Genomic DNA, 23,145 nt, shown 5'->3' on the forward strand with positions numbered 1-23,145 from the left:
CATTTCTAGACTTGTGTTCTGTGTGAGATTCTAATCTTAGTAGATTAGATGAAAAGTAACAACCTTTGTCAATAAAAATGTAAACTTTATACCAAAATCAAACTTATACATATATCTCACCTTCAAGCTCATGACAGTAAGCAAAGCATGACTCTGAAGATTTAGGTAACAAGTAGTAGAATTCTCCTAACTCATCCCTAACTACATACTCTCCACTCTATAAATTACAACACCATTTGACTCCAAACCACCCACAATCAACTTCCCTCTCTCATCAAAAAGTCCAAGACACACAGCTAGAATGTCAATCTCAAGTCTCTCTCTCTGCTTAATCTTCCTCACCTTCTTAACCACCCCACTTGTTCTCTCCTCTCGCACCCCTAAAATGGCTGTAGCAGCATCACCTTCAATAGAGAAGAACCTCCAGAAAACACATGTTCATCCTCCTTCACTGCCTGTTTCTGATTCATCATCTTCCATGGCCAAGATTGATGCTGAGCCAGCACCGAACACGGCTATATCCGGTTTCTTCAGGCATATGTTCCCATTCCCAGGCTGGCCTTTCCACAAGTATGGTCCTTTCCCAATGGACAAGCCAGCAAATCCTTCTGTTACTACAACACCGGCTACTGGAGCTGAGGAAGATGAATCTGAGAAGGTGCCTTCTTCTCCAAGCAACGGAAACAGAGATGGTGGCAACGCTTAAACATGAATGAATACTTACTACTAAAAACCTTATTGTGTTTTACATATTGTCTCAAATAAAAATGTACCATGTACTATAAATGCTATGTGACATTTTATTTTTACATGGATTAATGAAATGAATACAATTTTAAATCTTAATATCTACCAAGTTCATTGTTTTGAAACCATTTTCACTATGACAGACACAGGAATATGAACGACGTGTCCCATGTCTCCAAACAGCTTGATTATCCCAAAGCTGGCTATAGAGCTGTTCTTCTTTGCCTTGAAGGTCACGCTAAGTAGCTTTGTTTCTCCACTGGCGATAGAGAACTGAGTAGGAGACGCCTTCATCAAAACACCAAAAGGAGGAACCAAACCCACACTGTACGTCTCGTTTCCAGCGATGTTTTTCATCAGTCTTTGCACAGTCCGCGTGTTGTTAAGCCTAGAGAGTGTGATGGATGGTAGATTGAGGTCAGATGCGCTGATCGTTGCGTTGCTAAGGAGACAGTTCTTGCCTGTGTAGTTGAATACCGCTGGAGCTGATCCATTGATCCCACAAAGGAATGACATATAGTCTTCAAAACTAGTGTCAAAGATTAGGCCAGGATCCAAAGCTGCGGTTGCATTCACAAAGCCGTTCCCCATATCAAACGGTGTTGCAGGAGTCATGCTTTGATCAGGATTAGCATAAGCACGCTGAGCCATTATCTCCTCTCCTTTATTGTCTAACGTAACAGCGGTTGTTGAAAGTGCAGATGCAATGGCTGAGGGACTAAACTTTCTGAACTTCTGCTTGATCAATGCAGCCACGCCAGCTACATGAGGAGCAGCCATGCTAGTACCAGACATCATCGCAAAACTCTCTCCTACCAAAAAGAACACAACATCATTAACTTAATGTTTCATAGTGTCATATGCTTTGGAGATATATATATACACCTTCAAACTCAGTGGAGTCTGTGGCAGCTGAACTCCAAGCACCCCAAATGGAATGTCCAGGAGCTACAAGATTAGGTTTTAAAATGTCAGCGTCATTGAGAAAGCTGTCTTGTGGATCAGGTCCTCTTGCTGAGTAGTACATAATCTTGGGAGCTCTGTCACTGAAGTTAGCCTTTTGTCCACCTGTAATGGCTGCAACTCCCCCAAATCTAACAATCTCCTTGGTGGTTCTATCTCTTTCAAGAGTTGAGTTATAGTACTTGAGCAAAACCTTACAAAAAAACATATCTGTCATATCCCTATTCTAGAAGAATCAAGTGGCATGTTTCTAAGTTATACACTCACCTTGGAGTCTTCAGGAGATGGAATGATAATGCCAGGCATATCCATTGGTGTAGGATTGATCTGAAACCCAAGAACATATGGATCCATGTAGAACACAACACCCTTTGCAGATAGATTCTTGGAAACAGCTAAAGCTTGTTTAATAGTGGAAAGCCCAAGAACAAAACGGATAGAGTAGCTACATATCAGGAGCTTCCCACAGATAAGATCCTTATCAAAACTATCATAATCTTGGCATTCACTTGCATACATGTCCTTGTCTACAGCAGAGCTTTTGTTCTTCAATGCATCAACAGCATAGATCATTGTGAACATCTTCCCTTCATCTGTAGGAACTAAACAAAAACAGCAATTCAAAAGCTAAATCCATTTACAAAACTAGCTGATGGTGGTTTCTAAAGACTTACCTGCAAGTCCAACGCCTGGAATGGTTACATTGTTGCCTAAGGTTATGGAATTAGAGTAGACTCGATCGTGAGTAGCAGCACCAACTGTGAAAATCCATGGGCTAAAGGAGGACATGCTCTTAGGAGAAGGACCTGTGTTTCCTGCAGCTTGCACTACGAATATACCTGCTTTAACAGCGGATAGCATAGCCATATCTAGTGGGTTGAAGAAGGTGGCAACACCGGGAGGACGTCGGTTAGGTGTGATGGATAGACTTAATATGTCAACTCCATCTTGAGCTGCCTAAGAAAATTCATAAACCGTCTAAAAATTGTCATTGAAAGATACTTACATTTTGATAGATAAGTGAAACGAAAAAAAGAGTAAATGGTTTTACCTGGTCTATAGCAGCAACAACATCTGCAGCAAATCCACCAAAACTCTTGTACAATGCCTTGTAAACAGAAATGCTAGTACATACCAAACACACACATAATCAGTACTCTCAATGCCATATGAATAATAAAATGAAGGTCAAAACCAGTGTTCTAAAAATCGGTTTAAGCGGCTAATTAGACTTAAACGAAGGAAACAATAATCTCCTATATAAAGCTCCTAATTAGCGATTTCTTGAACATCGGTCAATGTGCATATATAGACTTACTGTGCACGAGGAGCTATTCCACTGGCACTTCCAAAGTTATGGCCAGAAACTACAGCTGAGACCCCATGGTTACCCGCTGCAATAGAAGCTGTATGTCTGTATATGATCAAGATAAGTCTTTAGTATCAGCATCATGTGAAATAGATGGTAAATGATTCAAGACTATACTTACGTGCCATGGCCATCACCGTCAAAAGGGGAAGCAAAGTCCTCTGATGAATTGAATATCCCTCTAGTAATAGCAGACTGAGCGAAATGGCGAGCTCCAACAAGCTTCCTATTGCATGATCCGGATGGAAAATCCGGGGTGACTTCACAAACACCTGAGAAGTGATTGGGGATGGGATACTGACGCTGAGAAGCGTCAGTGCCATTGAAGCTAGGGTGAGTTGGGTCAATGCCTGTGTCGATAAAACCGATAACAATCCCTTCTCCAGCAGTTTCATATCCACCTTCTTTGACCCATGCACCTTTTGGTAGACCCATGAACTGAGGCGTGTAAGTTGTAGCTGTCCTAACAGAGAAATCCAACACTATGTTTGCTACTTCACTTCTCCTTGAAAGCTTCTCTGCCTTTTAGAAGAAGAAGAAAAATAACTTTGCATCAGTGTCTTCTTCTTTTCCTTTTATAGTAAGATCAAAATTATATATACCTGTTGTGAGCTAACAAAAACAGCAAAGCCATTGATGAGATAGTGGAAGCTATAAAGCTTTATGTACTTCTCTCCCTTCAATGCATCTCTCAGCAAAGAGTCATGAGCTTGAGCAATTGCTGATCTTCTTGACCTCCAATAACGTGACTTTGACATGTTCCTATAACCATAGAACCAAAATCAAATACTAATAGGATTTAAAGAGTGAATCTTTATACACAAAAGTCCAGTTTCTAGTGCTGATAGTTTAAGAGAATTATACAATGCATGTACCTTAAGGTGAGAATGAGATGTTTCTAATCTCCACTCAGTGAATTCACTAACTAACAGAATTTTCAAGATTCAGTTACCTTGGTTGGAGTTTTGGTGTAGTAAACGTTGAAGTGTCTCCATGTTTGGATCCTTGGTGGTTTTGTTCTCTGACTGTTGTCACTGCTTCTTGTTGTTGGAAAAGATGAAGAGAAGGAGCTTGTTTGAGAGTAACAATGTAAACAGCCGTAGTGGAGTTTGTATCAGAATCATCACTAACTTGTCCCAAGGTGGTCGACAAAAGACCAACACAGAAGAGAAGAAAAACTCCAAAATTCACCATCAGAACTCTCCTCATTATTTTTTCTCACTTCACTGATTAAAACCACCACAAAACCCACCAATAGCTTAAGTAAGAAAAGAAAGAGAGAAAGCTGCAAATTAAAAAGCTCATGAAGCAAACATGGTGGACAAGTGGAGTTTCAGAGAAAGGACTTGCCTTTTAGTATTTTTTTCCGTGTTGGAGAAGGTGAAAGCTGTAGTGTGCTTATTATTATAGACACTTTTTTTTATCAAATATAGTTATATAGACACTAAGATTGGATATTTTGAGCAGAAAGAAAAGCTCAAAACTCACGAGAATCTGAAAGCTTTTCTTTCTTGGATTCTGCGAGTATTTTTGAACGTTTTAAGTACACATTACACGGTCCCATAAGGAAAGGACGAGCAGAGTGTTATTGAAAAATACACAGTTTTGCAAAATTTAGCTGTTGTAACTTGTCGGCTTGGATTCTTCCATCTTCTTTTTTTCGTTTTTTACTTTAACCAAGTATTAAATTTTACAGATTTCACTGAAATTAAACAAATGTAATAATAAATCTCCAATTCTTTTTTTGACTATGAACATATAAAATAAGCTTGTCAGGATCCATTAAACAACAATAAATAGTCTAATAGAATATATAACTCGAATTCGTTATAAAGTATCATTCTGATTAAGAAATAAAACAATAACAAGTAACGACTATATATTACTATATGATTAAAGCGGTAGCAGCTTTCTTAATATTTGTATGATGTTTTAAAATCATTAAAGCTGAGATTTAGCAATGGTGGGAGGGTCAAATGTGAAGAAGAATCATTAGGAGTGCTAATGGGTCACACACACCGTTAGGTTTTTACTTTTCGATACTTTTCCTCAATTTCCTTTTTTTATTATTTAATTTGTCCTTCAACGGTACAATTACTGTAACAAAGAGATGACTAATTCTACAAATGTCATTGCAATGAATAAATAGTCACTGAAGAAAACTCATTGCTAACACAGTCGTGTACAATCATTGGAACATTTTACAGTCGAAAGTTTTGAACCACTTGTCGGATTTAGAATACAGACCAAACATCGAATTCACGTATATGCTTATAGCCAACTACTTGAAACCCAACATGTTACTTAAAATTTGCATCTATAATCTTTCGTTTTCTGATTATGAATTTCATTATAAACAAGCATTTTTACTCACTATCCGGTCCTAATCATTCGTCTAATTATTTATTATCCTAAACGTTGTCCAAAAAAATTTATTATACTAAACAAACGAAATTTGGCCTACAGATCATAAACCGAATAAGAATTAACATTTTACAAAGCCATCTGCTTTGGCATGGCAGATGTAATAAGGTTATGAACGCAGCTAAGAACCTTATAGGTGGTATCAGGCATCTTAATAAAAAAACATCGAACCAAAAAAACAACAATGAACAATCCCAAAGGTCCAGGGAAGTTAAAAAAAAGTCGATTTATCATCTAATAAACTTGATCAGAAGATGATGAAGTGACAATATTTGCAAATCCAAACAGATATAGTGATTCTATATATCCAAAATAAATCTGACAGATGTATAATATGAATATTCCACACTTTTGATGCAACCACATCTGAATGTGTACAACAACATCCACAGCTTGTTACAGAAAAAAATAAAAGGTACAACATCCACAGCTCCCTAAAACAAGGTTTTAACTAGTCATTTAAAAATTGGTCCGATTAGTTTCTAGGAAGGGATTAAATTTCATAAATTGGCGCAAGAAAGTTTCTGAATAAACTTGCAAGGGTTAGCAATGTGTAAATCCTAACTTAGATGTGCACATTGAATAAGGTAATTATAACCAGGTTTAATAGAATCTTTTTTAAGCAATACTCAAGAAGATACGTAACTCAACACAAAGGTAAAGACACTCACTATGTTATCAGGTCATCGTAAAGTTGTTCCACACTTAAAACGGATAGCAATGTATAACGATCAGACGCAAATAAGATGTGAATAACAAAGTTTAATAAAATCTCTCTTACGGAAACACAAGAAGATAGGGCAACAAAGACACTCTCACTCGTCAACAAATCTACAAACTTTAAAGATAGATCAGAGATTGCAGCTAAAGACATGAAAAGCACAAAGTCCAACCAAACAAACTTCACAATCTCACCAAACAAAGGCAAACCTAATCACTGCTGCTGATTATGTGGATTAGGCGGCGGCGGCCCCGGACGCTGCGGAGCAAACCCTCCAGGAGGAGGCTGCATTCCAGGGCGAGGCGGTCCCTGCATCCCATGAGGTGGTGGAGGCCCCCTCATCATCCCACCAGGCGGAGGCCCCATCGGTCTCTGCCCATACGGAGGCGGAGGAGGACCACCAGGCGGTCCTCCCATCCCATGAGGCGGCGGTCCAGCAAACTGCGGCCTCATACCGTAACTCGGCGGAGGACCTTGCGGAACGCCTCTCCCCATCGGAGGAGGACCACCACCAAAAGCCGGAGGCGGCGGGAGCATCTGCCCAGGAGGCCGCATCACAGGAGGACGAGAGATCTGAGGCTGCATCATCCCCGGAGACGGCCCACCAACTCCACGAACAGGCCCAGCAAGCCCAGGCTGCGCTTGAACGAGCGGCCCAGTAGGCACTCCACGTCCAGCAGCACGGCCCATTCCAGGCCCAGCAAGAGCCACTGCAGAGCCAGCCTTGGCACGTGACTCTTCAGGAGGAGGCGGTCCTTCCACCGTCATGGAGATAACCTCTTCGCCTCTGAGAAGAACCAACCCTAGCGTACGCCGATCTTCCCTCTCCTCGTTGATCTTCTTCCCTTTCGCCGGCGGGAGCTTGCGGAACTCCTCGCAGTCACCGAGGACGAGGTTCATGTGGCGATCGAAGGCCATGAACTTCCCCACGAGCTGCCTTCCGTCTTGGATCGTTACTCGCATCCTGTAGTTTACGAACTGGAGCATCTTGGAGCTCTTTGACATCGACATTGTTGCCGATTGAAACGGTGGACACCTGCGGCGCGGTTGAGGAGATTTTCGGTCGGCGAATCTAGTACGCCGGAGGGAGTGGAGACGAACAGATCGAGATTATCGAGATGCCGAAACTTCTAGGGTTTATAATTGAATGCACCTCTTCGCTTATGGGCTTGATTTCATAATGGGCCCTTAACTTAACATACTAGGCTTAGTAGACAAAATATAAAGTAATTAATTTATATATTAAAAATACTTTTTTATATGTCTGAGTTTAAAAGATATTAATTTGAAATAAAATATGAGCACTCTTTTGTTAAAATATACTAATTTCAAATCCAACAAATGAATTTAATTAATTATTTTAAAAACTAAAATTTTCAGATTTGTCTTTGTAATTTTAACACATAAATTTTAAAATATACTTAAATTCATTTTGAAAACTAATCTATTATTAAATTTTTATAACTGGATAACATATGATTTAATTATATTAAAATTATATTATCTAATATATTAAAATATAATAATTTTGAAGGCTAACAAGTTAATTTTTATTATTAATTTAAATATATAGGTGCTTCAAATTTGTTTTTGTAATTTTAACAAAGAAATTTTCAATTCAACATAATTCATTTTGAAAACTAATCCATTACTTTTTTCCGTCGAATTTAATTTTATTTGATAACACACCAGTAGAATATAAAATCTATTACAATAACTAAAGGAAAAAGAAGATATCATAAACAACTAAATCCCATAAAAAAGAAAACTAAAACCCATAGGAAGAGAACCTAAATCCCATAAGAAAAGAATCACAAATACAAACAACAGGTTACATACATAACCGATTACGAACACTAGATTAGTCTTCACTCTTGCATCCAGCTTCGAAAAACCTTGCGAATAAGATTAGCAATAAGACTTCTGAGCTTTGACAAACCAGACCTCTTGCTGCGAACTGCACAAGAGAGAAACAGTAAAGCAAAGGCGTTCACAACAACATAAGACTACGATTACCTGAACCTTCAGTTCACGGTATCAAACCAGAACTCAAGCACGAGAGCCTAACACCATACACCCTCCAAGAAGCAAACACACGCCTTGAAATTAAGCTTTTTCTTCAACTGAGCCTTCATCGGAGAACCTTCAGTTCACGGTATCAAACCAGAACTCAAGCACGAGAGCCTAATACCATACACCCTCCAAGAAGCAAACACACGCCTTGAAATTAAGCTTTTTCTTCAACTGAGCCTTCATCGGAGAACCTAACAGCCTCATCCTCTTTCTAATGCTTCAATTAACCGAAGCCACCGAGAATAAGAGAGGTACGAGATACTCCGGAAGAGTATTCAAAGGCCAGGAAAAAGATTCCAAAACATAGAGATAGCAGCGACACGAACATGAATCTTCTTAAAAGTGTTAGACCTGTTATGCTTTCCCCACACCACATCACCAACGACATACAAAACACACCAATAGCACACCACTTCTTACAAACCTAAAAAGCCAAACACCAAGACCCAACAAGAATGCCTCAAGACTGTTATCTATCATCCCCTACGTCTCCATGGCCACGTAACCAACCTGCCGCTATAACAGAGCGGAAAGACGCACCATCATCCCTGAAACAAACTAGACCGCAAGAGAAAGAAAACCCTAAGAAGCGCAAATCGATCTTCTCTGGAAACCTGACAATCTGATTTCACCAAGCGAAAATCCTCCGCACTACCACGTATTGACTCCAGAATAAGCAGACGAAATCGAAGATTGAAGCTGAACCAGAGCTCAAACAAGGCGATAGGAGAGTAGAATCGAAAGAGAAGTAAGGAACTAGCTAACTGATGGGATAATGAGCAGTGACAGCACGGTCGCTCATGCGCCAGCCGTACGCTAGACCCAAAACCAGATCTAGTTTCTTCTTTATCGCCAAAAAAAACTAATCCATTACTAAATTCTTGTAACGGAATAATACATTATTTTAATTATGATCCATAACTTACAGAATTAGTAACACATGATTTCAACATAAATTTTAAAATCATAAAATGAAAAACACTGTATAATACGAATTTCAAAATCTATAAAAATACACAAAACAATAAACCCCAATAAAACAATATTTATTTCATCATCTATCAAAGTCACTGATTAACTCTTACATAATATTATATCAAGAAACCACAAGTATTTGATTATTGAACTGTAAGTATGTAATAAATCAACCCCTTTCTATAAGCTAATCTCTCCCATATATTAAAAAAAAAAAATTAGAACTCTCTTTTTTTGTTTTTGGTGATTAAGAAGAAGCGTATCCATGAGGATGAGTCTTCTGCCACTTCCAAGCAACCTCAAGACTTTCTTGAAGATTAGTAAAACGAGCAGACCAGTTCAGATCTCTCAGAATCTTTGCTGGATCACTGTACACCTCTGCGTAATCTCCAGGTCTTCGAGGCAAGAAGTCTACTTTGATATCTACACCTGTAGCTTTCTTACAAGCCTCCACAAACTCCTTCACGGATCTTCCTTTTCCAGTGCCCACATTGTAGATTCCTACGTTCTTAGGCTTAGCTTTCTCCAGAGCCTTCACGTGAGCGTCGACGAGGTCAGTGACGTCGATGTAGTCACGAACACATGTTCCATCTCCTGTTTTGTAGTCTGTTCCTTTGACCTGAAGGCCTGGGATCACACCACGAGCTGCATCGAAACAAGCACCTGAGATCCGTCCGTGTTCACGTAGCTCAGGCTTTGGAGCTTCTCCTAGTCTACCTTCTGGGTCTGAACCGATCACGTTAAAGTATCTGTGAAAAGTCATAAAGATTGATCAGAAACAGTTTTTTTAAAAAGCTTCAAGAAAAAAGAAACAGAACACTGAACCTTAGGATCATGACGGCCATGTCAGAGTTCTTAGAGAAATCAAGGATCATATCTTCAGCCATTTTCTTAGCTTTTCCGTAAGGGTTAATAGGGACCTGAGAAATCAATAATTGCCAAAATCTCATGAGACATTGATCATGGCAAAGAAAGGGTCATTCTAGAACTGTTTGAGAGTACCTGTGGAGTAACTTCAACAATGGGCATTTTCTCAGGCTCTCCATAAGTGGCACACGTGCTTGAATATATCAGCTTCTTCACTTTGTGTCTAGCCACTGCTTCAAGAACTACTAATGTGTTTGATGTGATGTTGTGGTAATACCTAAAAGAATGAACATCACATGAGCTTAGCCACAAGAACTCAATCTAGCAAAGATGTTATGAACAAAAGAATGGCTAGAGATTGTACTTTAGAGGATCCAGGGTGCTCTCTCCAACATACGCTACTGCGGCAAAATGCATAACAGCATCAAATGCGTTCTCTGAGAAGATTTTTTCTACCTGAAGATCACCTCAGTTAAGAAAACAAGACCCAAATATACTCAAGAGAATCTTAGGGAAATGAGATATTACAGCTTTGGCATCTCCTAAGTCAGCATAGATGAACTGAAGCCTCCCGGGTTCTGGGAACAAACCCTGTAAGACCTTGACAGCGCCAAGATTCCCGCGAGAGAGATTGTCCTGTTTGTGAGACAGAGATATAAGTTTTACAAAACCAAACAATGCAGCTTTATGACTTCTCATTAAAGAAAGAAACTTTACCACAATGGTGACACGGTATGAATCCTTGAGCAGCCTCAAAGCAGCATGTGATCCGATATATCCAGCGCCACCAGTGACTAACACATGAGTCACTCCTTCCTCGCTGCGAGAGAACTGTAAAGAACAACAAATTACAGCAAAGACCTTTAAAAGTTGAGATTACAAAAGAAAACATCAACTAAAATAACCATTTTATGTTTGTTTCAGACATAAAGAAAAGAGTGACAGATAATAGATTCTAGATAGGATAGTGGAGTTACCGCGGTTGGGGATGTGAAACTGGGGGCGTGCTTGAGCATAATAATGCATAAAGCTGTAAGAGAAACGACCAGGATAACCCTGCCCATGACATTGGTCTTTCTTTTGGGTTCCAAATAATCCATTCCTGAATGTTTTCAACATTTAATTAAAAAGATTGTAATTATGAGTGGTCTATAATGTCAAAATATGTGATTCTATTTCAAGACTAACCTCCTGTAAGAGGTCTTGTGTTTCTTCCTTGACTTCTGGCTCTAGAGAAACTTAGCATTTGGAGATTCACAAGAATCTGAAAGTTAATATAAAACCCAACTCAAACTTGTTATGGTCTTTTGGTATTGAGTCAGCAAACATGAAGGAAGCTACTTTATAGACAGATGAAGACAAGTCAAAAGAAAGCAAATACATCACAGAGGAAAAAAGAAATAATATTTGTTGGAAAGTGGGACCTAAGAAGAAGAATCAAAAACAAAGAAAACGACAGACAAAAAGTTTGAATACATTTGTGGAGGAAAAATATCAATTTGCTTTATTATTATTAATAAAGTCCCAAGTTTGATTATATTATTAATTTAAAATGTTGATTAGGCAGAGCATGTTTGTCAAATGAAGAACAAAAAAAAAACAGAGGAAACAAACAAAATGGTATGAGAAAAGTCATTGAATTTGATCGAGTTTCCTTGTCTGATGAACAAACCCATCTCAGAAATTACGGATCAGAAGAAACCCAGAATCCATAAAACGTATTACAAACTCAATTTCAATCGATTCAAGCAGTTTTGATCACAATTCTGTGATTTGGTTCAAAATCAGGTTGAGAATTGAGTAATTACAGAACAAATGAAGATACAGGGAATGAGAGAGAGTACCTGAGAATTAGAGAGAAGCGGATTGAGAGGAGGAGGAGGAGGGAGAAGAGTTTTGGTATGATGTGTTGAAAAGGGGGAAACGAGAAACGTTATTAAGGGAGGGGGAGGAAGAGAAGAACGTAAGAGAGACTCAGAGAGGGAGAGATAAAGTAGGGAGAAACGGAAGAAGAAGAAGAAGACGGACGAAACGTGCAATGCAAAACGAAACCACAAACTACGACCTGGTCACCACTCTCTCTTCCCCCTTCCTTTTTTATTTATCCCTTTCACCTTCTCTTTCTTTTTTCTATTTTAATTGTTTTTTTTTTGTTGGGTATTGGGTAAACATCAGATATATAGAGTGAATTTAATCACAGAGATATCTCAATTTTGGTAAGATATATTCTACAATTAATCTGGTTTTTGAATATTTCAGTTTCCATTTTAATTTGGTTTGGTTCGATTCATTCATATATATTCGGTTCACTTCAGTAAAAATGATCCTGATTCGTCTAAACAAATGATATTGATAAACAGTCTTTAATTCATCTATGTTTTAAAAAATTAATGTATTTTTCTATAACAAATAAATACTATATTTTTATTTATAGAAGAATACTATTTTTCTATATTTAAATTATAAATGAATAAATTCAAGCATAATTTTCATCCTTATTTTTATAATAGAAATCTCTGAAATATATAAGTGAATATAGATGATCTTGAAGATTATTTTGTTCCATTTCCACCAAAGTCGATGAGGTTTTCAGTAAATAAATCAAAGATGATGAGAGTTTTTGGTGCTGGGATCAAAATTTACTAGGTGCAACCGCATTACTAATTTCTGAAATAAAATTGTATGAATGACTTTTTTTTTTGTAGATTTCAAAAAATATTATCATTTGAATTAAAAAAATTCTTTTTTTTTGAAAAATCATTCTTAATATTTGTGGATTATGGAAAAAGTATAATATAATTATAGAGCATTATTGATTAAAAAGACTCATAATAAGATGGAATGCAGTTCCATTTTTTAATTCCATAATTTATCTTATTTCATTTTGTTTCCATTCATTCATAATATTCAATAAATTGATACAACCAATATACTTTACAGGTTTTGTGAGGATATATAAGAGGTTTACTTAATTGTCATCCTTCTCAAGTCTCAACAAGTGTATGTGAAAATAAAATAAGACATAACATCTAGACACGGGTTTTGCAGAAGATACGGTTCACAATCGAAACATGAGACTATCGTTGGAAACCAACGTTATGTTCTTTTTTTCTTTTTTCTTTTTTTCTTGTTGGTCAAACCAAACCTTGGTTCCAACTCGTTATGGTTGATAAAGAAAAAATCCTGTTAGCCCCATCCACCATCAGGAAGCTAGCGACTCAGTCCATGATCTACAACATCTGGAGGCAGCGCAACTCGGCAGTTCATCTCACTGGATTCTCCCCGCAGCAGATAACATTCGCCACCATAGACAGGGATATCCGTAATGCCATCAGTGCGAGAAGACATAGGAGGAAATTCTTTACTCTTATGCAACTTTGGATTAGATAGTTACAACTTTCTGATCTAACAATCATGTGTATACCTTGTTTTTTATTTCTTTTTTGCCAAGGTATCACTTTTAGGCTTTTGTAATCCTAAATTTTCATTTTTATGATATTCACAGTTTAGCAAAAAAAAAAAAGAAAAAATCCTGTTGAGAGAAATTGTGACTAATTAAAAAAGTCAAACAAAAACATTGTCGTTGTTCGAATGAAATGTCGACGCAAACCAGTTTGTTCCTTTCAAAAATATTTCAATTATTTGTCTTCTATTATGGTGCGATGGCAATGATTGTTGTGAGCAATCATTCGTTCTAATCCTCATTTTATATTATCTAATTGATTATGGAAAAAAATCAATAGTGATCAAGTATTTTGGCTGCCTAGCTAGTTGCAGCCACTGCCTAACTATCTAACGTGATTGGCCAACTAATCGTTCATAGACAAATAATTTTCTTAGACATGTTACATAGGACTTTGCATATATAATAGTACTTTACAATTTCAAGTGATAATAGCGATAGTAATTGGCCTAAGTTATTGATTAAAAATACTTCTCTATTGCTTATAACTATTGCGTGTTTGGGCTCTCACAAGTCAATGATACAATGGTATTTATGAAAAGTCTTTACATATTCTGATTATCAACCCGGTAACAGATTATTGTGAGTTATCAAAAGGGTCAACTATATTGTTGAAGCTAATTACAAATTAATTAAGTTTCCTTAGGCTACCTAACTTTGGTTGACTTTCTTTTTATTTACCAATCGAAAATATACGTCAGTTGTCAGTATCATGGCTTAGTTTCAAAGCAAACAAGGAGACTGGATAGCAAAGGAAATCTACACGATGCCTCGCCTAACCCTAACATCAGAAATCAACTGGTGAACTCTTTTGGTCGTTAGGTCCCTGGTCACCTAGCTACAACTCTCTGACTCCTTTATAGCGTAGCTTCTAAATCTCTGGCAGCATTTATGGATCCTTAAGTGAAACTGAATTCTCTTTTCAACATGAAACTAATATTTTGGGTTAGATTGGTAACGTTTTACTACCATGATCATGATCATGATCATGATCATATATACATAACGTTTTACTACCATGATCATGATCAAGTATATATATACATAACTTTTTTACTAATTACTAAAAATCGAATTTTGTTTCACGTAAGAAACTACGTCCAGCATTATATAATTTTTGCTAAACATTTATTAGTAGAGTATAATGTTATGCTCATACGGATTTTGTTTTGTTTTTGGATTTGGTGTTTGGTAGGCTATGCTGACTAGCTTTTGATACTAAACATTATTTTAGGTTTTGTTAAAAGAACACAATCCATAGCATTTAACTGTGACAAGTTCAAATCTTTTAATTCATTAGATTTCTTATATTGTCCCAAAGATGTTTTGTTCCTTTCAGCCCATTTACAAATCAAATCCGGCCCACTTAAACTACAGTGACAATACACGCGACGTCGTATTTGACATTAAACACACTAAAGTGAGCACAGAGAGAGAGAAGTGGAAGAAGACCAATGACAGCCATGAAATTACCAAAACCTCCAAATCTCCCTGAGAAACCTCTTAAACCCAACTTCTTCCACGGCCACCGTAAACCCTCCCGTAACCGTCCCGTCGTCCACGGTGGTCTCTTCTCCAACCGCCAAAACCTCTCCAGAGACTCACCCCAATCACAATCCAACAGAACCCCCTTCGATCTCCGCAAATGGGACCCGCAATCCCGTCCCCGACCTTCTCCGCCGCCGCCACCTCCTTCCGCAACCATCTCCGCCGCCTCCGAGCGCCTATCCCCGATCGCGCGCTTCGTCCTCGACGCCTTCCGCAAGAACCAAAACCACTGGGGCCCCTCCGTCGTCTCGGAGCTGAACAAGCTCCGCCGCGTCACGCCGAGCATCGTCGCCGAGGTTCTGAAAGTAGGCAACAACGCCGCCGTCGCGGCGAAGTTCTTCCACTGGGCCGGTAAGCAGAAAGGGTACAGACACGACTTTGCGTCCTACAACGCCTTCGCGTATTGCCTCAACCGAACGGGAAACTTCCGCGCCGCGGATCAGTTGCCGGAGCTCATGGACTCTCAGGGACGGCCTCCGTCGGAGAAACAGTTCGAGATTCTGATCAGGATGCACGCTGATAATAAAAGAGGGTTAAGAGTTTATTACGTGTACGAGAAGATGAAGAAGTTTGGATTCAAACCTAGCGTGTTCTTGTATAATAGGATAATGGATGCCTTGATGAAATGTGGTTACTTTGATTTAGCCTTAGCTGTTTATGATGATTTTAAAGAAGACGGTTTAGTTGAGGAACGTACCACTTTCATCATCTTGGTTAAAGGACTGTGTAAAGCTGGTAGAATGGAGGAGATGTTAGAGATAGTGCAGAGGATGAGGGATGATCTGTGTAAGCCTGATGTGTTTGCTTACACGGCGATGATCAAGACGTTGGTTTCCGAAGGGAATATTGATGGGAGTCTACGGGTTTGGGAGGAGATGAGACGCGATGAGGTGAAACCGGATGTGATGGCGTATGGCACACTTGTTGTGGGTTTGTGTAAAGACGGTAGAGTTGAAAGAGGGTATGAGTTGTTTGTGGAGATGAAGGAAAAGGGGGTTTTGATTGATAGGGATATCTATAGGGTTTTGATTGAAGGGTTTGTAGCGGATGGGAAGGTTAGATGTGCTTGTGATCTATGGGAGGATTTGGTGGGTTCTGGGTATATTGCTGATTTGGGGATATATAATGCGGTTATTAAAGGGTTGTGTACTGTGAATCAGGTTGATAAAGCTTATAAGCTCTTCCATGTTGCAGTTGAGGAAGAACTGGAACCAGATTTTGAGACTTTGAGTCCTATTATGGTTGCTTATGTGGTGATGAAGAGACTGAGTGATTTTTTAGAGTTGCTAGAACGAATTGGGGAATTGGGATACCCTGTAGCAGATTACCTTTCACAGTTTTTCAAATTGTTGTGTGCTGACGAAGAAAAGAGAGCGATGGCGTTAGATGTCTTTGATGTACTAAAGAGTAAAGGTCATGGCAGTGTCTGTGTGTACAACATTCTCATGGAAGCTCTATACAAGATGGGGGATATAGAAAAGTCTTTGTCACTTTTAACTGAAATGAGGGAGTTTGGGTTTGAACCAGATTCATCATCTTACAGTATTGCAATTTGCTGTTTTGTTGAGAAAGGAGAAGTCCAAGAGGCGTGTTCGTATCATGAAAAAATCACCGAGATGTCGTGTGTTCCTTCCATAGCTGCTTATCTGTCTCTTGCTAGAGGACTCAGCCAAATTGGAGAAATTGATGCGGTGATGTTATTAGTTCGTGAATGCTTGGGAAACGTTGAAAGTGGTCCTAGGGCGTTTATGTACGCTCTGAGGGTTTGTCATGTATGCAAAGCGAGTAGCGCGGAGAAGGTTATGGAAGTTCTTGATGAGGTGAACCAGGAAGGTGTATGTATCAGTGAAGTCATATACTGTGCGATTATCTCTGGTATGGCTAAGCATGGAACAATCAAAGCAGCAAGAGAAGTCTTTGCGGAGCTGAAAAGGCGCAAGGTTATGACAGAGTCTGAAATGGTAGTCTATGATGAAATGTTGGTTGAGCAGACAAAGAAGAAGACAGCTGATTTGGTGCTTTCAGGGATCAAGTTTTTCGGTCTCGAGTCAAAACTAAGAGCAAAAGGTTGCCGAATACTCGATTAACTAACATTTGGGGGGCCTTATAAATCACTCAGCTGCAAAGGTGACTAAGAGGAGCATAAGCTCTTTTGTGCGTTGGTATTAGTCTGCGCTCAATGTTTCATGTGTACGGGTTTGCCGAGCCTAACCATGAAAGTTTTGGAGCTTTTCTCATGAATCCATGTCATGAAAGTGTGTTATTTTTTGGGTTAATCATACTGGTTGCTGAAGCTTGGGAGGAGACTCTATACATTGGTGGAGTTAGTGCAGCGAAGCTTGAGAGTCTCTGTTAAGGTCTGAAGGTGTTTCTATTTATAGAGTGCTTGTAAGGAAGTTTATACAATAAGTGAAACTCATTTTTCACATAAAATGGCTTTTAAGTATTAATAGTCCATTGTTAGTGCTTAGTGCTAGTGTTTCAAAAAAAATAGTGCTAAGTGCTAACTCACCATATCACTGAACTAGCTCAATTCAATTATTTCTACTATTTTAGATTTCTAAATTTTAGATTCTTTAAATTAAAAAATATTGGTCCGTCTGAAATTGGAATAAAGTTTGGATTTTTATGTCCACCTTTGTGGAAATGGCAGTTAAGTTTCCGTGTCAATGGCGATGAAAAGTGGTTGCCTTTATGATCCATCCTCTTTCTCTTATCTTAAATCAAACACATCCGAAAAATAGCATCCAATGCGCTACTCTTTCACAATGAACACTCTGGTGAAGACAGGTGGCGCGTGGCTTGTTTCGCCGTCGTTGGCAGCTGTGAGGAGGATGAGTGTAGCTGGTTTCGCCACGTCATCATCATCTTCTGTACCCAATTGGGAAGGTGGAGTTTCCATGGTCCAAGGAGCTTCCAGAGGCATCGGCCTCGAGTTTGTGAGCCTCTTGAATCTTTTTAACTTTTATTTAGCTGAGATCAGACATTAGATCCAAACCTGTCTGTTTAAGCTAAAGCTTTTCACGTTTTTTTTTTGTGTATAGGTAAGGCAGTTGTTAGAGAACAATAAGAAAGGACATGTTGTTGCCACTTGCCGGAATCCAAAAGAAGCAACAAGTCTTGTTAATCTGAAGAATAGCTTCCCTGAGAGGCTTTTCATCCAAAAGCTTGATGTTACAGATGAAACCACCATTGAGGTTAATATTCTCTTCCTTCAAATCTGTCTGAAAAGTGGATGTTGTGGCTAGTCTCTTCCTTTTTCTCAAACCGTGTCATTGGTTTTGATTAGGAATCAGCGGAATCTGTAAGAGAAAGATATGGTTCTCTCAACTTACTTATAAACGCAACTGGTATACTTTCAATTCCTGGTGTATTGCAGCCAGGTATGAGTAGTCTTTTCATTTGATGACTAATCAAGAGGCGTTAGTATGAGGACTAACCAATGAAGCTTGATAATTTCTGTTTGATGTCAGTACAGAAACAACATTGAACAAGGTTGAAAAATCATCATTGATGCTTGCATATGAGGTTAATGCAGTTGGTCCAATTCTAGTAATGAAGGTAAGCACTCCAAGTTCTCTTTGCTTTCCTAAAGGAGTTGCCTTTATATTGTGCTAGAATGTTGTTAATTTTTATGAAAAACAGAGTGAGAAATGGTTTGATAGCAAATCAATGAATCACAGAAGATTTTGTCTTGGCTCTGTTGTAGCATATGTGGCCTCTCCTTAAGGCTGGTGGAGGAAATGGAACCGAGAGGGAAGTTGCTGTTGTAGCCAATTTAAGCGCACGAGTTGGGTCAATTGGAGATAACAAACTTGGTGGTTGGCACTCTTACAGAGCTTCAAAAACCGCACTCAACCAACGTACTGCACATTGTTTCTTGATCTTATTGGTAAGAACTGAGAAAATAAAACCATTAACTTCTGTTCCAAACTTTTGCTTATGCAGTGACGAAGAATGTATCGGTTGAGCTGGGTAGGAGGAAGGATCCTGTGGTATGCATTCTACTGCATCCAGGAACTGTAGACACTGATCTCTCTCGACCGTTCCAAAGGAATGTTCCTGAAGGAAAGCTTTTCACAACAGAGTACTCTGTTCAAAAACTATTGCACATCATCAACAATGCAAAGAAACAAGACAACGGCAAGTTCTTTGCTTGGGATGGCCAGGAGATACCTTGGTGATATTATTTTGTCCATATGAATGGTCACTTCTTTCAAATTTTATTGGTTTCTTGCTCTTTCTTGGTTTGAGAGCAAGTCCTTTGAGTAATACTAAATAACCTGGAGTGAGTGTCCAGAGTTTGAGAGCTTTCTGAGAATACAATAGTTATTGTGCTGGTACAATCTTTAATCTACATTATGTTTTACCTTTACAAGCTATTATTGTTCTCTGGGATCCAGCTATGGCCTGGAGTCTTATACACTCTGTTCTTGTTCATCAACCCTTGAAGAGCTGCAGCTTCATCCCACCGTCTCACAGAAGTATATATGTTGCTTAGCAGCACATAAGTTGCTGAGTTCTGAGGATCCAGAGCTACGAGTTTCCCTGCGATTCGTCTAGCCAAGCTCACATCACCATGGACTCTACATGAACTAAGCATAATCTCCCATAGAACAGAGCTGTTTTTGTATGGTGTAGCTTCTGCAAGCGCCTCTGCGTCTTCAAGCCGGCCAGCTCTTCCAAGACAATCAACTATACATATATAATGATCCAGCTCCGGCTCAATACCATGATCTCTCTGCATGGAACTGAGTATCTCCAGCCCGGTGTCCACCAGTCCTGAGTGGCTACAAGCAGTCAACACAGAGACAAAAGTTATCCGGTCGGGCTTCTCTCCCCATGATATCATCTCTCTGTAGAGACCAACAGCTTCATCACCTCGTCCGTTATGAGCATACCCGTGTATCATCTCGTTCCAAAGAACTATGCTTTTAACCAACACGGTATCAAACAACTCTCGAGCCGAGTCTATTTCACCGCACTTACTGTACATATCCGTAAGAGCGGTTTCAACAAAGGGATCACTTGCATATCCGCTCTTCACTACATGTCCATGAAACTGTCTTCCATGGAGCAAACTACATAACCTCGAACAGCTGCCTAATAAAGTAGCGTATGAAGTTTCATTAGGAAACAACACACCAGTCTGAAGCAATCTTCTGAATAGCATTAAAGCTTTTGTGTCAAGCGAGTTGCGACTGAGACCTGCCATCATGGAGTTCCAACAAGCTATATCTAGTTTTGTTGTACAATCATCAAAGATATGTTCAGAGATCTCTATCTTCTCACATTCAGAGTACACTGCAATAAGACCACTAACTATGTGACTGTTCCTAGAGATATTGTTCCTTATCGCTACACCGTGGATCTGTTTCCCTCCTTCCAGAAACCTCAAGCTCGCGCATGAGCTTAGTATCACACTCAAAGTTGTTCTATCTGGGTTCAGATGCTGAAGCTGCATTTCTCTGAACTGGTTGATTGCTTCCTCATAGTGTTCAAACTTGGAGTAGCCAGAGAGCAAAGCATTCCAAGCGGTAACACTAGGGTTAAGCATGCTACTGAATATACTCCTACCGGTTTCAACATCCCCTGAACGAAAACACGCTCCAAGAACAGAAGTGCATGTAACTTCGTTCGGTTCAAAACCAGACTCTCTCATTCTCTTTAAATACTCAATTGATTTGTGACTTTGATAGTCCTGACCAAACCCAGCTATCATAATGTTCCAAGAGACAATATTTACTTCAGGCATCTCAGTAAAAATCAACTCTGCACCATTCATATCTCCATTCTTTGCATAAGTTTCGAGCAGAGAATTGCTCAGATGAAGATCTCCTTGTAACCCAAGTCTCAACATGAGACTATGGATCTGTTTACCCAGCACATTGCGATTGATTTCATTCAAGCTCTCACATTCTTCTCCTGGAGCAGAGATTCTGAGAATATTAGACAAGCAAACAGGATCCACCTTGACACCTTTCTCGCACATCGATCTAAACATGTGAACTGCCTCCAAAACTCTATTCTCCCGAGCTAACCCGTTGATCACAGCGGTAAAAGAGACCTCATTAGGCTCAGGGAAACATTCAAAGACCCTAACACCATGTTCAACCATAAGCCCGCACTTAGCATACATAGACAACAACGCATTGCCAACAAAAATGTTACCATCAAGACCAATCTTAACAGCAACCCCGTGACATCTCATACCGGTAACACCATCCAAAAGCTTGCTACAAGCTCTCAAAACGCTAGCTAGCGTGAACCGAGAAGGCGAAAAACCTTGAGAAACCATCCTCTCATAAACAACCAACGCTTCCTCCTCTAAACCTTTACGAACCAATACACTAATCATGTTGTTCCATGACACCACATCTCTCTCAGGCATTGCATCAAACACCTTAGTGGCTTCACCCAAGTTCCCAACTTTACAACAAAACGTCAGAAAAGTATTCCACGAATAAACATCTCTTACAGGCATTTCGTAGAACACCTTGCGTGCATAACCTTTATCACCACACTCGCAGTATAAATCTAGTAAGCGATTGCAGAGATAAGTGTCGATGGAAAATCCAGTCCGAAGGATGGACCCATGAATGACTTTCCCGGAAAGTTTGCACTTTTGATCTTTGCAAAGACGTAAGAGATTCGCTAAGTAACGATTGCTTCCACTATGCATATTTAATCTGCTTCGGAGCTCAAAGCTCAAAGCTCAAAGCTCTGTAATGACGACCAATGAGTGTGTATTTGTGTAATAATTATACAAAAATGCAAAAATCTGTTAAATTAAATTATTTCGGATAAATTAATATTCAAAATAAAAAAGTGTCAAACTCACTTTATTTAATACTTCTTCTATTTCAAAATGACTGTTATTTTTCTTTTAAAGTATAGAGTTTTGAATTTTTAATATATTTTTATCAGACAATAATAGTAGTTGTAATTTTTTTAAAATTTAATTGCATTTATTGAATTATGATTAACAAAATAATAAAAATAATTAATTAAAAATAAGTGTCAACTGGTTCATAATACAAAAAGAATATGGATATTAGCAATCTAAAACTTTGGTGTCTAGCCATCAAGGTAACATCCTCTGGGATTTAGAATATTTATCTAATTAGGAAAAAAAATTTGTGTACATGATGCAAGTTCTCTAAAGATAATGTATTTTTAATTAAAATTTAAGTTACTTTTTCTTGTGAAGACTTCAAAACATATATATTTTTAAAATGGAATAAATTATAGAAAAATAACTTCAACCGACCTTAATCAAAATTTAGAGTTATTACCTAAAATACATTTACCAGAAAAACTATACCAAAAAATGCGCTAAAAACTCTAGATTATACCATAGTCTACATTACCAATAATACAAATCTTGCTACCCATAAACTTTTAATTTAGAGTTATTACCCAAAACAAATTTACCTGAAAAATTATAGCAAAAACTAAGAGTTCTAAAAAACAATCTATTAATAAACTAAAATTCAAATGATACAGACTTATAAAATTTATATTTTCAATCAGATCATTACATAGAAAATTCAGTTGAGAAAAGTAATTAATTAACAATCCTGTTGGAAAATAAAATTTGTTTTTTATTGAAGTCAAGAAATGATGACGACGGTGCGCATCATATATGGAAACTGAATATTTCCAAATATTTAAATATAAAGAGAAGAAAATATTATAGATTTACAAATGGTTAAATATAATCTCATTAAACCATGCATCAAAATCAAATAAATCAAGGTGGGGGTACATGGTAGTTTTACAAGTAGACCTGATTATTAACCTAACCTCTGTAAAAACTTTATTTGGATTTTCGATCTTCTCGTCTCTCGTCTTCTCTATCACACTCATGAAGAAGTAAGTCGTAATCGCCGCGAAGGTAAAGACTTCAAAACATATAACTCTTTAAAATGGAATAGATTATAGAAAAACGATATGAAATGACCATAATTCAAGTTTAAAGTTATTATTCGAAAC

General features: G+C 38.4%; 7 protein-coding genes and 1 long non-coding RNA gene across 10 annotated transcripts; 4 read left to right on the plus strand and 4 right to left on the minus strand.

Moving 5' to 3' along the window:
- Window positions 1–35: 35 nt before the first annotated feature.
- On the plus strand, window positions 36–7,864 carry LOC103858286. The gene is made up of 3 exons (XM_033274711.1): window positions 36–707; window positions 795–805; window positions 7,855–7,864. The coding sequence occupies exon 1, from the start codon at window positions 302–304 to the stop codon at window positions 704–706; it is 405 nt and encodes a 134-aa protein (XP_033130602.1). The 5' UTR covers window positions 36–301; the 3' UTR covers window position 707; window positions 795–805; window positions 7,855–7,864.
- Window positions 721–5,978, minus strand: LOC103858266 (subtilisin-like protease SBT2.2). 3 transcript variants are annotated; one of them, XM_009135603.3, is made up of 10 exons: window positions 4,430–5,978; window positions 4,032–4,305; window positions 3,682–3,841; window positions 3,201–3,601; window positions 3,029–3,124; window positions 2,762–2,834; window positions 2,385–2,667; window positions 1,978–2,312; window positions 1,633–1,903; window positions 721–1,559 (listed from the first exon to the last, which is right to left on the minus strand). In XM_009135603.3, exons 2-10 carry the CDS (start codon window positions 4,286–4,288, stop codon window positions 859–861), a joined length of 2,577 nt encoding a protein of 858 aa, XP_009133851.1. In that variant the 5' UTR covers window positions 4,289–4,305; window positions 4,430–5,978; the 3' UTR covers window positions 721–858. The 3 variants fall into 3 exon arrangements, with proteins under 3 accessions (XP_009133851.1, XP_033130515.1, XP_009133843.1); XM_033274624.1 differs by having other exon boundaries at window positions 1,978–2,303; window positions 4,032–5,978; XM_009135595.3 differs by having other exon boundaries at window positions 4,032–5,978.
- On the minus strand, window positions 6,238–7,355 carry LOC103858296 (small nuclear ribonucleoprotein-associated proteins B and B'). Its single transcript, XM_018659775.2, has one exon. The coding sequence runs from the start codon at window positions 7,233–7,235 to the stop codon at window positions 6,438–6,440; it is 798 nt and encodes a 265-aa protein (XP_018515291.2). The 5' UTR covers window positions 7,236–7,355; the 3' UTR covers window positions 6,238–6,437.
- A 1,458-nt stretch (window positions 7,865–9,322) lies between the features above and the next one.
- Window positions 9,323–12,235, minus strand: LOC103858314 (probable UDP-arabinose 4-epimerase 3). Its single transcript, XM_009135647.3, has 9 exons — window positions 11,984–12,235; window positions 11,328–11,403; window positions 11,117–11,241; window positions 10,857–10,970; window positions 10,668–10,775; window positions 10,504–10,595; window positions 10,275–10,416; window positions 10,098–10,192; window positions 9,323–10,021 (listed from the first exon to the last, which is right to left on the minus strand). Exons 2-9 carry the CDS (start codon window positions 11,383–11,385, stop codon window positions 9,520–9,522), a joined length of 1,236 nt encoding a protein of 411 aa, XP_009133895.1. The 5' UTR covers window positions 11,386–11,403; window positions 11,984–12,235; the 3' UTR covers window positions 9,323–9,519.
- Window positions 12,236–12,305: 70 nt separating this feature from the next.
- Window positions 12,306–13,620, plus strand: LOC103858306. Its single transcript, XR_001959064.2, has 2 exons — window positions 12,306–12,355; window positions 13,080–13,620. It is a non-coding gene; the product is annotated as an uncharacterized LOC103858306 (long non-coding RNA).
- Window positions 13,621–13,964: 344 nt separating this feature from the next.
- Window positions 13,965–18,533, plus strand: LOC103858343 (pentatricopeptide repeat-containing protein At4g20740). The gene is made up of 3 exons (XM_009135683.3): window positions 13,965–18,089; window positions 18,195–18,347; window positions 18,440–18,533. Exon 1 carries the CDS (start codon window positions 15,057–15,059, stop codon window positions 17,235–17,237), a length of 2,181 nt encoding a protein of 726 aa, XP_009133931.1. The 5' UTR covers window positions 13,965–15,056; the 3' UTR covers window positions 17,238–18,089; window positions 18,195–18,347; window positions 18,440–18,533.
- LOC103858335 (C-factor) lies at window positions 17,793–19,476 on the plus strand. Its single transcript, XM_009135669.3, has 6 exons — window positions 17,793–18,089; window positions 18,195–18,347; window positions 18,440–18,533; window positions 18,629–18,711; window positions 18,860–19,013; window positions 19,099–19,476. Exons 1-6 carry the CDS (start codon window positions 17,901–17,903, stop codon window positions 19,332–19,334), a joined length of 909 nt encoding a protein of 302 aa, XP_009133917.1. The 5' UTR covers window positions 17,793–17,900; the 3' UTR covers window positions 19,335–19,476.
- On the minus strand, window positions 19,423–23,080 carry LOC103858324 (pentatricopeptide repeat-containing protein At4g20770). The gene has a single exon (XM_009135658.3). It carries the CDS (start codon window positions 21,830–21,832, stop codon window positions 19,523–19,525), a length of 2,310 nt encoding a protein of 769 aa, XP_009133906.1. The 5' UTR covers window positions 21,833–23,080; the 3' UTR covers window positions 19,423–19,522.
- Window positions 23,081–23,145: the final 65 nt, after the last annotated feature.

The sequence above is a fragment of the Brassica rapa genome, chromosome A01, assembly GCF_000309985.2.
Source record: "Brassica rapa cultivar Chiifu-401-42 chromosome A01, CAAS_Brap_v3.01, whole genome shotgun sequence".
In the NCBI taxonomy this organism is placed as follows: Eukaryota; Viridiplantae; Streptophyta; class Magnoliopsida; order Brassicales; family Brassicaceae; genus Brassica; species Brassica rapa.

Coding starts and splice junctions, on each gene's coding strand:
- LOC103858335 (XM_009135669.3), top strand. CDS start 17,901: ATGCGCTACTCTTTCACAATGAACACTCTGGTGAAGACAGGTGGCGCG. Junction 18,090..18,194: donor GAGGCATCGGCCTCGAGTTT/GTGAGCCTCTTG, acceptor TTTTGTGTATAG/GTAAGGCAGTTGTTAGAGAA. Junction 18,712..18,859: donor GTCCAATTCTAGTAATGAAG/GTAAGCACTCCA, acceptor GCTCTGTTGTAG/CATATGTGGCCTCTCCTTAA.
- LOC103858266 (XM_009135603.3), bottom strand. CDS start 4,288: ATGAGGAGAGTTCTGATGGTGAATTTTGGAGTTTTTCTTCTCTTCTGT. Junction 3,602..3,681: donor TTTTTGTTAGCTCACAACAG/GTATATATAATT, acceptor TTCTTCTAAAAG/GCAGAGAAGCTTTCAAGGAG. Junction 2,313..2,384: donor TCCAGGCGTTGGACTTGCAG/GTAAGTCTTTAG, acceptor GTTTTTGTTTAG/TTCCTACAGATGAAGGGAAG.
- LOC103858324 (XM_009135658.3), bottom strand. CDS start 21,832: ATGCATAGTGGAAGCAATCGTTACTTAGCGAATCTCTTACGTCTTTGC.
- LOC103858296 (XM_018659775.2), bottom strand. CDS start 7,235: ATGTCGATGTCAAAGAGCTCCAAGATGCTCCAGTTCGTAAACTACAGG.
- LOC103858286 (XM_033274711.1), top strand. CDS start 302: ATGTCAATCTCAAGTCTCTCTCTCTGCTTAATCTTCCTCACCTTCTTA.
- LOC103858314 (XM_009135647.3), bottom strand. CDS start 11,385: ATGCTAAGTTTCTCTAGAGCCAGAAGTCAAGGAAGAAACACAAGACCT. Junction 10,596..10,667: donor ACTTAGGAGATGCCAAAGCT/GTAATATCTCAT, acceptor GGTGATCTTCAG/GTAGAAAAAATCTTCTCAGA. Junction 10,417..10,503: donor AGCACCCTGGATCCTCTAAA/GTACAATCTCTA, acceptor TCATTCTTTTAG/GTATTACCACAACATCACAT.
- LOC103858343 (XM_009135683.3), top strand. CDS start 15,057: ATGACAGCCATGAAATTACCAAAACCTCCAAATCTCCCTGAGAAACCT.